This window comes from Arachis stenosperma, chromosome 2, assembly GCF_014773155.1.
Source record: "Arachis stenosperma cultivar V10309 chromosome 2, arast.V10309.gnm1.PFL2, whole genome shotgun sequence".
Taxonomy (NCBI): Eukaryota; Viridiplantae; Streptophyta; class Magnoliopsida; order Fabales; family Fabaceae; genus Arachis; species Arachis stenosperma.
This window is the reverse complement of record NC_080378.1, coordinates 70,221,921-70,237,401: the sequence shown is the minus strand read 5'-3', so window position 1 is coordinate 70,237,401 and position 15,481 is coordinate 70,221,921. Positions and strand designations below refer to the sequence as shown.

At 37.9% G+C, this 15,481-nt stretch overlaps 1 protein-coding gene and 1 non-coding gene across 2 annotated transcripts; both read right to left on the bottom strand.

Moving 5' to 3' along the window:
• Positions 1 to 730: 730 nt before the first annotated feature.
• On the bottom strand, positions 731 to 2,047 carry LOC130962988 (uncharacterized). Its single transcript, XM_057889136.1, has one exon. The coding sequence runs from the start codon at positions 2,045 to 2,047 to the stop codon at positions 731 to 733; it is 1,317 nt and encodes a 438-aa protein (XP_057745119.1).
• Positions 2,048 to 14,970: 12,923 nt separating this feature from the next.
• On the bottom strand, positions 14,971 to 15,079 carry LOC130964913 (small nucleolar RNA R71). The gene has a single exon (XR_009080978.1). It is a non-coding gene; the product is annotated as a small nucleolar RNA R71 (small nucleolar RNA).
• Between the last annotated feature and the right edge of the window lie 402 nt (positions 15,080 to 15,481).

Below are 15,481 nucleotides of genomic sequence, written 5' to 3'. Positions count from 1 at the left end.
CCAAGTTCTTGGGGCCATTACTAGGGATTATTTGAGTTGTGAAAAGTAGTGATCACAATTTCGCACACCAGACTTCCCCTTCTAATGCTTCTCCAATGTATGTGCATTGTTTGTCATCTGCTGTTAGTGTTATTTGTTGAAGGTTGTCCATTGGCCGAGGTCTTTCGCCGAGGTCTTCCCTTGGGTCGAGGTTGGCCAGTGTCGTTGTGTCTGCAGAAGTGTGGATTGCTTGAACCTGAGTCCGAGCTTCTTGTTTTGTTTGGGTTAGCCTTAGGCTAGCATTGTAGCACTGCCGAGCTTCTTGATGGTCGGCGTATACTGTAGCTATCTTGTTTTCCTACACTGGGAACTTAACACATAGGTGTAATGTGGACACCACTGCTCTGAATATATTCAAGGCGGGTCTTCCAATTATAATATTGTAAGGGCTATAACAGTCTACTATTAGGTGATGAATATCAATTGATTTTGACATAGGGATTTCTCCCATTGTGGTCTTTAGCCATATGTGTCCCATGATAGGGACTCTCTCCCCGGAGAACCCAATTAGCTCTCCTGAGGAGGGCTGTATCAATTTTTCTGATAATTTCATCTTTATAAAGGTAGAATAAAATAAAACATCAGCACTACTACCTGGGTCCAGCAATGTTTTTCTTACCAACAGTTCTCCGATCTGGATGGAAATTATCACGGGGTCGCCGAGGTTAAGGCTTGTCGATCTGAAGTCTGCTTAGTTGAAGGATATTGTGACGTCTGGGTCTTTATCCTTCTTTAGTTGTATGGTTCCTTCAATTGCGAGCATCGCCCTGTAGCTTCGCTTTCTGGCCGAGCTTGTTTCACCTCCACCCGCGAATCCTCCTGATATGTGGCTAATTATTCCCCTTGGTGGATCAGGAGTTGTCCGTTCTTTTTTGTTGTTGTCCGCCGTTGCTTGTTTGTTCTCTTCCCTGTCCGAGTTTCCTCTTCTGCCCTTCCGGCTCTCGACATATTTGTCCAAGAGTCCTTGGCGTGCCAGCCTTTCTAGGAGATCCTTCGTGACAATGCAGTCGTCCGTGGTGTGGCCGAACTTCTGGTGGAAGGCACAATTTTTTGTCCTGTCCACGAACCTTTGGTCCTGGTAGCTCCCTGCTCGAGCTGGTGGCTTTATGATTTTGGCGTTGAGGATCTCTCTGATGATGTTTTCTCTCTTGGTATTGAATCTGGTGTATGTGTTGTATTTTGGTGTGAGCTTGGAAGGCTTCTTAATGTCTCTACGGCTTGGTGATCTGAATGCTCTTTCCTCCTCTTGCCGATGTGGTCGCTTATCTGATTTTTGGGCCTCACGGAGTTCTTCAATCTCCATTTGACCTGCCGCCCTTTCCCGGAACTCTTCTAGCGTCTTAGGCTTTGTTATAGCGATGGTCTCCCGGAATTTGCCGGGCCTGAGGCCGGCTTTTAGAGCATGTAGGTGGACGGCCGGGTCCAAGTCCTGGATCTCCATAGTGGCGTCTGCGAATCTGATCATGTAGTCCTTTAAGCTCTCATGTTGGCCTTGTTTGATGGTGCCGAGGTAATCTGATCCATGTACGTATATCCTTGATGCAGCAAAATAATCAATGAATGACCTGGCTAGGTCTTCAAAGGAGGAAATTGAGCCTGCAGAAAGTTTAGAAAACCAGAGCAATGCAGCACCATCAAGGTATGTGGGGAATGCTCGGCAGAGGACGGGCTCATTGTTAGGACCATTGAAGAACATCATTGATTGGAACTTCTTTACGTGGGCTCGGGGGTCTCCGAACCCTTTGTACGGTTCTAGTGCAGTAGGCAGTGTGAAGTTTTTTGGCATCTGGTAGTTTGTGATATCCTCGGAGAAGGGGTTGTCGAGGGTGAGCTTCTCCTTTGGCGGGGTGATGTTTAAAGGATCTGTGGTACCTTGGGCCGAGCCTTTGGAGCTTTCTCCATTGTTCTGGGCTGATAGCTCGGCTATCCTTCGTACTTCCGCCTGAAGCTCGGCGATTCGAGCCAGGAGGTCATCCAGTGAGAGTTGTGGATTCTCCATGTCAGCCATGTTCGACGATCAAGAATCCTGCAAAATAGAGTAGAAGACTAAACAAAGGAAAAGGTGGGGTTAGATGTATTCGGCCCCACGGTGGGCGCCAAGTGATTCGTCTGAACACTGAGTAGGCCGAGCTTAAGCGCTTCCGAGTGAGTCTTCAACCGAGAGGAAGAGCTTTACGTCGGCCAAGATCAAACACCGCGGCGGGAATACCTGCAAAAGATACTCCGACGCTCAAGTTAGTGATAATCTCGTGAGAGAGAATAATTAAGTGAGAGTAAGTAAGTGAATATGAAAACTGGTAGTGGAACCTGCCCCGTAGCCGAGAATGCTAGTTCGACTTTATAGGGATTGTTTTACCGTTTTCTGTAGATAGGTCCTGGTTTGTAGGTTTTGTTGAGCACGTGTCTTTTTATTCGAATGGGTGAGGCCGTTACTGTCTGTTGTCGTGCCAAGTATATCGGCCCGACGATATCATCGGCTCATGTGCTGAGCTTTTTGCGCAACCGAGGATAAGGGTGACGTATCACCAATAATAAATTTGCCCATAATAATTTGAGGAAAAAATAAAAAAATAGACATGAAAGGTAGGGGTGGATTTACCGGTGGATTTATTTAGTGGATGTTACTTTTTGACGAACTTAAATGCGTTACCGTCGGATTTATTCATCGGTAAATTCGATGGTAAGGATGCACTAAATTCAAAATACACAGCCCTCCTCCTTACTTCCGAATACCCCTTCTCTCTCCACCACTCTCCTCTCTCTTTCTCTTTTCTCTCTCTACCATTGACAACCTCATTCAGCCACCCTCCGCTAGCGCCAACCATCTCCATTCTCCTCCTGTGTGGACTCGCCTTGATTTTATTTTGTCGCCTGAAACAGAGCTACTTTGTTTATCTCCGTCGCTGTTAGAGTCGTTGTCATTGTTGTTCCCTCTGTTGTTGGAGCTACGTCTCTCCCCCCTCCTTTAGGTAGGTTGCCGTCGTCCCTCTTCCTATTCAATCCACGTTTTTATTTCAATATAAACGAAAATATCCTAACCCCTTTTTGAACTCTAACCTTACTTCTTCCACTCCTCAAACATGGAGTCTCCGATTTCACTTTCAATACTTACAAACTGGTACTTTTTTATTTCGTTTTCAACTCTAAATTTTAATAAGTTAATTAATTTTTTTCGGATTGGTCTTATTAGTGAGGTTGGAGGTGCCGTGCAAAATTAGTTGTGCGTGGCTGTTCATTGGACCCTCTCATTGGTCTCTATGAAGAGGTTACTCAAGATGTAATTGGCACTCCAGAGTGCAAAGATGCATAATTCAGTTATTTTCTTCACATGGCTCTGTTTTATTAATGCGTGCTTGTGTTCTTTCTTTATTATTATAAATAATAAATTTTATTTTAATATTCTTATTCTTTGACATGAAATTATTCTAAGTAAGTTTTCTATGTGTTGTGATTTTTTGGGCAGCTCATTATCCTAATCTTAATGCTACTTGATGCATGAGCATCATTTGATACTTTTCTTGTTAATTATGTCAATGATGATAATGATTCTTCACTATTTGTTCACTACTTCTCTTATATGTTTTGTAGGAGATTAGTGAAGATTTGCTTTATAACAGAAAAAAAAACTAGAGAAGAAAAAACAGAGGAGGAGGACACAAGCAAAGATGTGGCATGTAAGGGAGCAACGTCCCATGTTGGGCCAACCTCCGAAGACCCCAACTTCCTCCTCAATGAAGACGCCGCACGTGTGGGAGCTCACTCCCCAACTTCTTCCTCAATAACGCTGAATTTATTACAATCACACAGTAAATGCATATGATGAATACCTATCCTATTAGCTGTGATATCACTCATCGGTTCAACTACCAACCAGACACTTCCTTTCGGATGTCTCCTTTTTGCCATGCCCCTAGGATATAGTGTCCGGCTCACTTTGTGCACCCTTGGGATATAATTTCCGGCTCACTTTATATGCTTTCTGGGATATAGTGTCAGTCTTACTTCTAACCCTGGGATATAGTGTCTGGCTCATTCTTATGTGCACCCCTGGGATATAGTGCCTAGCTCACTCTTATGTGCACCCCCTAGGACATAGTTCCCGGCTCACTCTTTCGGGTTATAGTGCCCGAGTTCACTCTTATGGCATGAAAGGTTATGTGAGTGGGAGACTGCCTCAGCCTTCACATCTCAACGTAGGTAGGAGACTGTCACAGCCCCTACGCCGGCATCGCAACCTCAACAAACGGGATCCAACCTCCATCCTTGCCAAGCGCATAGCGACTTACTAATCATAATATCTCAATAATGTGTTGCTCAATATCAGTGATCACTGTTTATCTTTATCAAACTCACCAATCTCAACCTTTTATAGTTCATCATTCATATTCATTTCTCAAATACCACAATATAATACTCTACCAACCCACTCTAGTTATTCTATCCACAATATGTTACAAACTTAAGTCACTGTCTCTGAACTTGTAATAAAAAATACCCCTTTTAAGTGACTTAACTCACCATCACTTGTCTCAAAACCCAAACACTACGTAGGGGGTCTTAATTAACAATTACAGAGGTTTAGAAAGCTAGAGGAGCACTTTAAAACTCAAAAATTACATTTTTAGCAAAATAGAGTCATGCGTACGCATGCCCATTTTTACGTACGCATGAGCATTAAAAAGGAATTGTCGCGTATGCGAGCACCATCTGCGTACGTGAGCATTCTAAACAGAAATGAGACCCAACGTATGCATGCCATCGGACGCATACGCATGAGTGCAAATTGGGAATTCTTGTGTACGCATGCCAGTGTCGCGTACGCATGAGTATTGGCAGAGGCCCAAACTCGCGTACGCACGCACTGTTCTGTGTATGCATGCCTTCAATTTTTCAGAAAAAGCTATTTTGCTACAGAATTCAATTTTTTATACCAAACTTCTATCGCGCATAACTTCTTCGTTAAAAATCATTTTTCATCTGTTCTTTGAACGACATAAACTACACAAACCCGATTTTTATTCAAAATAAGTTTCACAAAATTTGAGGGTTCGAAAACCAAGTTATGGCGCGTTGAAATTCGTCAAAAATAGGTTTTTACCAAAACTTGCAAAATCCTCTCATTTTCAAAACACTCATCAACCCATTCAATCCACAATCTCCAAGTCCAACAATAATTTCCCACTTATCAAGGTTTTTTAACAATTTTCACGGTTTAACCTTAATCACATCAATTCTCATCAACATCAATAATCATCATCATATTCATTATACACTAATTTTATTCACATGCTCATCAATATTCGTTATCAACCTATAACATCATGTAACTCATTAAATCTCCATTTCAACATTTTTCATATCACACACATTTATATTTCTCAACAACAATTCAATCATTCATACAAATTCAACATATCTTAAGGCAACTAGCCTAAATCTCGCGCAACATTCCATATTAACTAAAGAAAATTGAAACCATACCTTGACTGATTTTCACCCAAGCACAAAACACCAAAACCTTTTCCACAAGCTTTCCAATCTTCCAAACTAAAATCAACAAGTCCTAGCAGCGATATATCAATCTCAAGCACTCCAATCAACATACATTCTCAATCTAATACCATACAAGTTCCAAAATTAACATTAGGGCTCTTAATATTCAGCTAAACACAAGGATTTAGTGATACTTTATCTTTTCCAATGAAACTTGGGGTGAAACCCACTTATCACCCAAGCTAGATTACACCTAAATAACAAAATCTCAAAGAATCTCAATACCCAAAAACCATTTTTGAGTTTGACATAGGGTAGAGTAATGGAGCTAGAAATTTGAGTTTTTTACCAACTTTGTTTAGATGAAATTGAAGAGCTCGCCAAGGGTTTCGTGTGATTGCAAATGACACGCCAATCGAAGCTCTGAAATGCAAATTATTATCGATTTAGTGTTGAAGTGAATAGTAAAACCCTCCCCCCTCTTCTTCTCTTCTCACCAGCATGCTCTCTCTCTCATTTGGATGAATAATGAACTAAATAACTCATTAATGATGTATATATATGTTCAGCCAGGGCCTAACTTGGGCCAAGGCCAAGCGTTTTGGTTCGTTTGGCCTAACCTCGGGCCAAAACTTTTAAAATAAGTGTCCAGTTTTCTATTCTAAATATTTTTTAAGTATTTCTGTAGTTTTTATTTTCTCATACGCAGTATTTGAGAAACTTAAGCCGGTACTGCCGACTAAATTACTGGTACAATTTTTTACGGATTTTTTTTGCAGAAGATTACATTTTTCCACTCGGAAAAATCCGCTAATTCCATATCTCTCTTTAAAATTTTCAAATTAATATTTCTAAAATTTTCAACATATTCTGGACAATTTAAATTATTATTATTTTATTCTAATTAAATTGCTAATAAATTTCCAGTTCTTACACTCGTCGGTCTCCTAGTGAACTAACAGAGCCTTCTTTATTTTCGATCGGAGCCCAAGTCGTTAGGTGGTCCTGCCCCTCACAAACATCCTCCAGTATCTGGTGCAGCCTCTGCCCCATTCAACGGTTGTAGATCTTCCTAATGAGGGCATCGTGAGAAGCGTCCAATATAAAGTGCGGCTATACAAAGAAACTTTAAAATTAGTTCATCAAAATAGAAGATATAAACTCGCTAAAAAGGTTTGAAACTAAAAAGAAATTAATTACCGCCCGTGTCTGAAACCATTGCTCTCTGGTCTCAAATGAGATCTTCTTGTAACTGGGCTAGGCATGGTCATACATTAGCTTGATGACATTGGTCATCTCCTGACTGCATGCGTTATTGTTCAGCGCGAACCTATCAATAATCAACAAACAAACTAATATGACAATATAAATTAAAACTTCAACAGCTAATAACCATAATATATAGATATTTTTATAGAAATTTCAGTAGAGTTTAGTCTATAACTAGATTGTGCCACAAACTCTTTCCATCAATAATTAACTTAAATAGCACTAAATGTCAACAATCAATAAACAATAGACACTTTCATCAATTCAATAATCAGAAAACATGAAACACTTTCAGCCATTCAAACCTACCACCCTAAATCCACTAAACTAGAATCAATAATTAGACACTTTCAGTAATTCAATAATCAAGAAACATGAACACTCTCAGCCGTTCAAACCTACAACCCTAAATTCACTAAAATAGAATCAATAATCAAACACTTTTAGCAATTTAATAATCAGGAAGCATGACACACTTTCAGCCATTCAAACCTACAACCCTAAATCTGCTAAACTAGAATCAATAACGAGACACTTTCAGAAATTCAATAATTAAGAAACATGACACACTTTTATCCATTCATACTTACAACCCTAAATCTATAAACTAGAATCAATAATTAGACACTTTCAGTAATACAATAATTAGGAAATATAAAAGACATAAAGTGATACTTACCCTGTGCCTCCATCAGGCCAAATCATCAGCCATATGATGGGAGGTGGTAGAGGGGCATCAGCTGCCTCACTTTCATAAGAGGACTCCGGGGTCACGGCTTTCGTCACTGGAGGCGACGTCACTGTGGCAGCAGGATGTTGAACGGTTGGAGGCGGTGGCGTCGCCATAGACAAAGGGATGTAGTTGGGGTTAGGGACAATGATGAACGGCTGGTTTGCTAAACCCACCACCTATGATGTAACCGGGATAGTCGAAGTAGAGGGAGAGAATCCAAAATTCTCAATGGTACCAGAAGAAACCATTCCTCTACCACGATCACAACCACGTCCACGACCAGTAGCCTGATCCACTGAACTTCCACCTGTCATCATATCTGCAAATAACATACCAGTTAAGTATAATAAACTTAGTTCAGAAATCTAACAAAGAAAACTAATCAACAATAATCAACACAAATAAATAATAATCAACCCAATGATAAACAATAATCAGAAATTCAGAACAATAAATCAACCTTATAAATTATAATAACTAGTTCAGAACAAATCAACAATAATCAAAACATGTTTTAATTAGAATCGAAAAAAATCAGAACTAAATAAGGAACTAAAATCAAAACATGTTTTAATTAAAATTGAAACTAAACAAGTTCAGTAACTTTAGTTCAGAATTTTAGAAAATCCTAAGTATAATCCAAAACAATTTCAGTACCCTAAGTTCAGAACTAAATAAGAAACAGAAATCAGAACTAATTAATTTCAACATTTGAAATTCATTCCTTATAGAACCCAAAACCAATTAAACATACAAAGTTGACCTAATGGGGTTAAAAAGGACCAACTTAATTAGTCTTGTACTATTAAATAAATGCCTCAATCAATCAAAAATTTTAGTCAATTAAAAATAAATTAAATTATATTATCAATGCATATTAACAATCATAGCATGTAAATGAGTATTGATTTTCAAGAATTAGACCAAAAATTGCATTAAAACCTGTAAGGCATATTGATGAACACTTGGTATGCACAAATATTAAATATTCAAAATCAAGATCAAATAGCAATTGACAGTCCCAATTTCATATAAATAATCAACACTAACAACAAATAATTCAAAACCGGCAACAACCAAGCATAATCCAAATAATCCGCAATTCAGAACCTAATAACCCAATCTAACCTATCCTAACCACTTAAAATTCACTAACAAAAAATTAATTCTAAATAACTAGCTAACTATAAAACAGATTAATGAAACTAAAATGAACTAAAACAAAAATTAAAAACAGAGTAATAACCTAAGTTGCCAAAACGGAATGGAACAAAAAATATGAAAGAAGTTGCAGCAGCACCATGATGTTGCCGGTGCGAGAAGCGGCAAATGAACGGTTGCCGGAGTTGGACGTTAGCCAAAACGAGCTAGGAACATGGGCTCTGTGACAGGGGACGAGCTAGAGTGGGTTAAAGGGAGAAGGAAAGAAAGAGAAGAGAGAGGTGGCAGTTTAGGGTGACCGGCGGCAATAGGGAATGCGAGAGGGTTAAAGAGAGAAGGGGCAGAGGAGTATAGGGATCGAGAGAGAGGGAGGTGAGATGGTTAGAGAGAGAGTGAAATTCAAATTAGGGGGGAAGAGAGTTCATACTTTAAATTTACCATCAGATTTATTGTCAGAAAAATCTTACAGTAAATCATTGCAGGTCACAAAAACGCAGCATTTCACTAAGTGGGTTTAACATCGGAATTTTTTTAGGATAAATTCAACCCTAAAGAATGCGCCAATTTATTTTTTGTTTCCCTCCAAATATTACTGGTGAATTTATCGTCAGAAACGTAAATCCACCGGTAATTACTTAACCTTATGAATTTAACGTTGTTACCGTCGGTAAATCCGACAGTAACTCTGTCGCTACTCTGTGACTTTAAATCGGACAGTACTCAACATTTTTCTTGTAGTTGTAACACCATAATTACCTTAAGCCTTACCTCACGTCATAAAGTAAAGGTTAATTAAAGGTTACGATGATTCTAAGGCTTATACATACATTATATATATATATATATAGAGAGAGAGAGAGAGAGAGAGAGAGAGAGAGAGAGAAAGAGAGAGAGAGAGAGAGAAATAGTAATTCTAGAAGTCCGATGAGGAATTAAGCTAAAAAACAGAGTTTGAAAAGCATAAAACGTTCACACGAAGCTACAAACTTAAGGCATAGATATACATACAGATATCAAGACATATATAGATATATAAGAGCGTAATAGTATAAAGATCTAGCCACAACTCGCGGAGTTTAAGCTGGCCAGTTATATACAGACAATCTAGAGTTTGTGAAAGTAAAATAGCTTATACAATATTTCTCTCAAAGTAAGCCTCGAAGGCATAGATAAATACAAAAGTGAGAGATCTATATAAAATAAACCAAAAGACTTCCAAAATGTAGCAAGGATCCTCCGCTCTATCACCATCAGGCAACTTACTGAGGCGGGTTGCAACCTGCATCTGAAAAAAACAACAGAATATGGTATGATAACCGGAGATTCTCAATATGGTAACAGTACCCAGTGATGTAAGATATAAGACTCTGGGATGCCAGAGGCAATCCTAGAACTTCATATCCATCACAAGATTCAAGCTTAGACCAAAAGTAAATTTAAAACATTAACTTTAAAACCACAATGAAAAAGGGTAGTCTAACTTAGTGAATTTCTAATCTAACAATTCTCCGCTGTCCCACAGCCTTCGCTAGCCTAACCACCATGGGATCCCATCACCACCTCCTTCTGAACCTCCTCAATCCCAGTAGAATACATAGATAATAACAATGCAAGTAAAGCACAACTAAGCATGTATATCAAGTAATTCAATAAGCATTTAGGCATGCTAAACACTTAGGAAAAAAATACAAGTCGGCAAAGCAAAAAAAAAAAATAGATAGAATATGCACTTGATGAATGCCTATCCTATTTGGCTATGGTATAACATTGTCAGTTCAACTGCCAACCTGACACATTTCCATAGAGATATCGCCTTTCAGTCACGAATAAAAAGTGGGATCCCCCAACAGATATAGTGCCAGGCACACTACCTATGGATATAGTGCTGGGCACACTCTTGTGATCCAAAAGGATGCGAGCGGGATACTCTGCCTCAGACCTCACACCTCAACGTAAGCAGGATAAACAAACCGTCATTATGCTGCCGCCGCGACCTCGACAAGCGAGATTAACCAACTGTCCTTGCCATGCGCATAGCGTTTCATCAATCTCAGAATAAAATAGTAATTCAGTGGTTTTCAAAAATCATTTTATTCAGTATTCAGTAGTTCACCACTTCTACAATTTGTATCAGTAATTATCAATACAATACTTCGCCCTCTCATTCAACCAAATCTGTCCTCAGTACTCAAGAAACCTAAGTCTCCGTTTTCTAAACTTTTGCAAGAAAATACCTAATTGGATCCACCTAAAGCCTTCCCTATGTTTTGACACCTAAAAACAAGCTAAAGAGTGTTAGATAAGTGTCACGAAAGTTTACAAACTTTCCGGGAAGGTAAAACAGTTGAAATAAAAATTGAAAAATAGGGCAGTGTGCATACGCATAGAGTTTTGCGTACGCACTCCCCAAAGAGTTTTCTAAAAGTGTGTGTACGCATAGAAGTGTGCGTAAGCACAGTAAGAAAAAGTTTCTATTCTTCATATACGCACAGATATGTGCAAACACCCTCAACAGAATGTACTTCCCAGCGTGTGCGTACGCACGAGGTTGTACGTACGCTAATGAGGGGATATTTTAGACACTTTCTGGCACTATTTTCTCAGTGTTTTTAGTACATTTTGTTAAGTTTTATTATGTTTTAGTAGGTTTTAGTGCCAAAAATTACTTTTTGGATGCTACTTTGAGTTTTTGTGGTTTTTCTATGATTTTAGGTGATTTTTGGGTGAAAATGGCAAGTTTTGGCAAAGTTTGATTCAGAGGCAAAGAAAGGACAACAGATGCTGTCAAATCCTAACTTCCATGCATTCAAACGAGCCTTTCTGGAGCTACAAAGATTCAATAGACGTGCTCTTAATAGAGTTGGAAAGCTAACTTCTAGAGCTTTCCTGCAATATATAATAGTCTATACTTTTCTTTGTAAAGGACTGCCCAAAATGGGAGTTGAATGCCCAACTTACCCCCTTTCTGGCGTTCAATGCCCCAAAGGACCTAAGCCAGCGTTGAACGCCCAAGGCCGGTGTTCAACGCCACCAAGGGAGCATCAAGGCTGTGTGGACACTCCCTAATGGGTGTTCAATGCCCACTCCTCCAAGTTGGACGCCAAGCTCAACCTGAACACTCACTAAGTGGGTTCAGAAGTGGATTTTCGCACCTTTTGCTTAGATTATATCATTTTTTAATTTCTAATTATTATTAATTTCTTTTTAGGTCTAATTATTAGTATAAATAGAAGGAAGATCACCTTTATTAAAAAAATTTAATCTTCAACTTCTCAGAACTATCTTTTCTATAAATTATAAGCGGCTAAACCTCCTAGGTTAAGAATAGGAGCTCTACTCATTCCTATGGATTAATATAATTACTTTTCTACTTTAATATATGTTTGATTCTATTCTATGATGTATTTTTGTTCTTAATCTTTGTGAATCTGGGGTGGAACGACAGTATGACCCCTTATTCTACATGAGTACTTTACGAGTCCTGACCCGGATAGTTTTGAGCTACAGCTTGAGAGTACGTCACAGGTTCCAACAAGTTACTTGGGCCAATTGGGATATGTAACATGAAATCTCATTAGTAGTGGTAATTGAGGTTCCTGTGGCTCCAGGGCTAAAACCATAGGGCATCATTCTCCGATCTGGAAGATTCGACCTTGTCTGTGGCGTTTTGAGTAGAATCAACAGAGATTGAATTGCATGAGCTTCACCCTCGTCCAGATTGAATGATCAGCGTCCTGGTATTTGGTTTGGACCATGGGTATTAATGACCACGACCCATGGCTTAATCACTTACAGCCTTTCCATTGAATGAATCATTCATCGTTAAAGTAGTCAGTAAGAAGTATTAATCCAGAAGAACAAGCATCTCCGAGGCCTTAACTGATTTCTCACTATTGTTTCTAGTTTAATTCATTATTGATTTCTTTATTATTCAGTTCTATGCACCTACAACAACAATCAATTTTCTATTCGCCTGACTAAGATCTACAGGATTGCCACAGCTTGCTCAATCGATAATCCTCGTGGGATTCGACCCTCACTCACCTGAGGTATTACTTTGATGACCTGGTGTACTTGCTGGTTCAGTTGTGCGAGTTACATTTTCGCGCACCAAGTTTTTGGCGCCGTTGCCGAGGATTATTCGAGATTGACAAGCTAACGGTTGTCTTGCTCCTTAGATCAGGTACCTTGTACTATTTTTCTTTTTGTGTTTCTTATTTTCTTTTTAAAAATTTTCAAAAATATTTTCATCTTGAGTCATCTTTTTCTTTTGTTTGAGTCTTGTGTCAAGTCTTAAGTTTGGTGTCCCTTTGATTTTTATTTCTTTTCTCGAGTCTTTGGAAATTGTTCTTGTTTTTCTTTCTCGGTGTTTGAAATTTTCTTCATGTTTTTCTTTGTTTGATTTCAAAACTTTTAAGTTTGGCGTCTTTTAGGTAACGTTTGGTGGAGAGACAGAGACGGAAAGACTGAGACTGAGAGACAGAGACTAGAAAACAGAGATTGAAATAAATCTCAGTATTCTGTTTGGTGCAAAATATGAGACAGAAATTGAAACAAGAATGAAACTCTAATTTAATTTGTACAAAGGGTAAAATTGGAATTAATTAATTGAAATGAGAGTATTTTAGGTATAAAATGTTATTAAAGTTTTAGTCTCCATCTCTAAAAATTTTATTCTCCAGTGTCCCTACTTTTTGGAGGTACTGAAATACTAAAATTTTGGAGACAGAGACAGAAATTTTAGTACCAGTCTCTGAGCCGACAAACACGATTTTGAATTTCAGTCTCTCAGTCTCTGTCTCAGTACCTCAAGGCAAACGATTTAGCGTTTTTCTTTTTTTAAATTTTTCGAAATTTATGTTCTTTGATCTTACAATTTTTAAGTTTAGTGTCCGTATAGTGTTTGTCTTTTCTTTTTTAATTTTTCGAAAAAAAATTAAAATAAATATTTTTGAAATTTTTTTCAATTTAAATTAAAAAAAATTTAAGTTTGGTGTCTTGATTAGTAATCTTGTTTTTCTTGTTTATCTTTTCTATCTTTAAATCTTATCTTACCTTTTTCTTTAATTTCAAAATTTTGTTATCTTATCTTTCTTTTTAATTTCAAATTTTAAATTATAGTATCTTGTTAGTTTTTCTTTTCTTTTAAATTTTAAATTTTTAAAAATCTTTAAATTTTTAAAAATCTTATCTTTTTTTCCTCTCAATCTTGACTTTTTCGAATTTTGAATTTCAAAATCTTTCTTTGACTTTCTCATTTTAATTTCAAAATTTTTCTAAATCAAATCTTTTATTTTAAAATTTTAAAATCTTATTTTTTCTTATTTGACTTTTTTTCTTTCCAAATTTAAATTTTAAAATCTTTGATTTTCTCTTTCTTTTTAAAATTTTAAAAATTTTCAAAATTAAATCTTTTATTTTATTTTATTTTATTTTCAAATCTTGTTAGTCAATTATTTGTTTTATCTTATTTTAATTTTAAAAATTTTTGTGTCTCTTTAATTATTCTTTCTCTCTCATCTTTTTCCGAAAATTTCTAACTGTTTTCTCTCTTTTCTTTTTTGAAAATCTTCTTCTTCTTTCTCACTTTATTTTCGAAATTCTTTTTAAATTAAAAGACATCTTTCTTTTCTTTTCTCTTCTTCTAACTCTTTTACTAGGAGTCCTTTATACTCTGACATAGAGACTCTTTTCTTCTTCTCTTCTTGGATTCTTTCTTCTTGTTCATGAGCAGGAATAAGAATGAAGAACCTCTCTTTGATCCAGATCCTGAACCTGAAAGGACTTTAAGAAGGCCTCTGCAATAATCTAAGGCTAGCAGAGCCGTAAGGAATCTCATAGGAGCTCTAGAACAAGAAGATAAAGATACAACAATGGTAGCTAACCCAGATAATGGGGGAGACATAAGAAAGGTCCTATGATCTTATACTTCACCCATTTCTGACTTCTACAGGCTCAACATCTCTATTCATGCCATTGGTGCAAACAACTTTGAGTTGAAGCCTCAACTAGTCACTCTAGTACAACAGAATTATCCATTTCATGGACTTCGACAGGAAGATCCAAATAAATTCATATCTGACTTCTTGCAGATATGTGACACTGTCAAGACTACTGGAGTAAATCCAGAGGTCTACAAGCTCATGCTCTTTCCCTTTGCTGTAAGAGATAGAGCAAGGCTATGGCTGGATTTCCAGCCTAAAGAAAGCCTAGACACCTGAGAGAAGGTGGTAAATAGATTCTTGACCAAATTCTTTCCACCCTAGAAGCTGAGCAAGCTCAGGGTGGAAGTATAAACCTTTAGACAGAGAGAGGGTGAATCCCTCTATGAAGCTTGAGAAAGATACAAACAATTGATCAGGAGATGCCCTCCCAACATGATTTCAGACTGGACCATGCTAGACATCTTCTATGATGGTCTGTTTGAAGCGTCCAAGATGTCATTGGACCACTCTGCAGGTGAATCTCTCCACTTTAAAAAGACGCCTGAAGAGGCACAGGAGCTTATTGACATGGTTACCAACAACTAATATATGTACACTTCTGAGAGGAACCCTGTGAACAATGGGGCAGCTCAGAAGAGAAGTGTTTTGGAGGTGGACACATTAGACGCCATCTTGGCTCAGAACAAGCTCATGTCTCAGCAGATCAACATGATCTCTCAACACTTGAGTGGGACGCAGAGCTCAGATGCTTATTATCCAGAAACAACGTATGAATTGGACACTGGTGATAACGTCTGGACCACCATGGAGGAGGTGAACTACATGGGAAACTCCTCCAGAA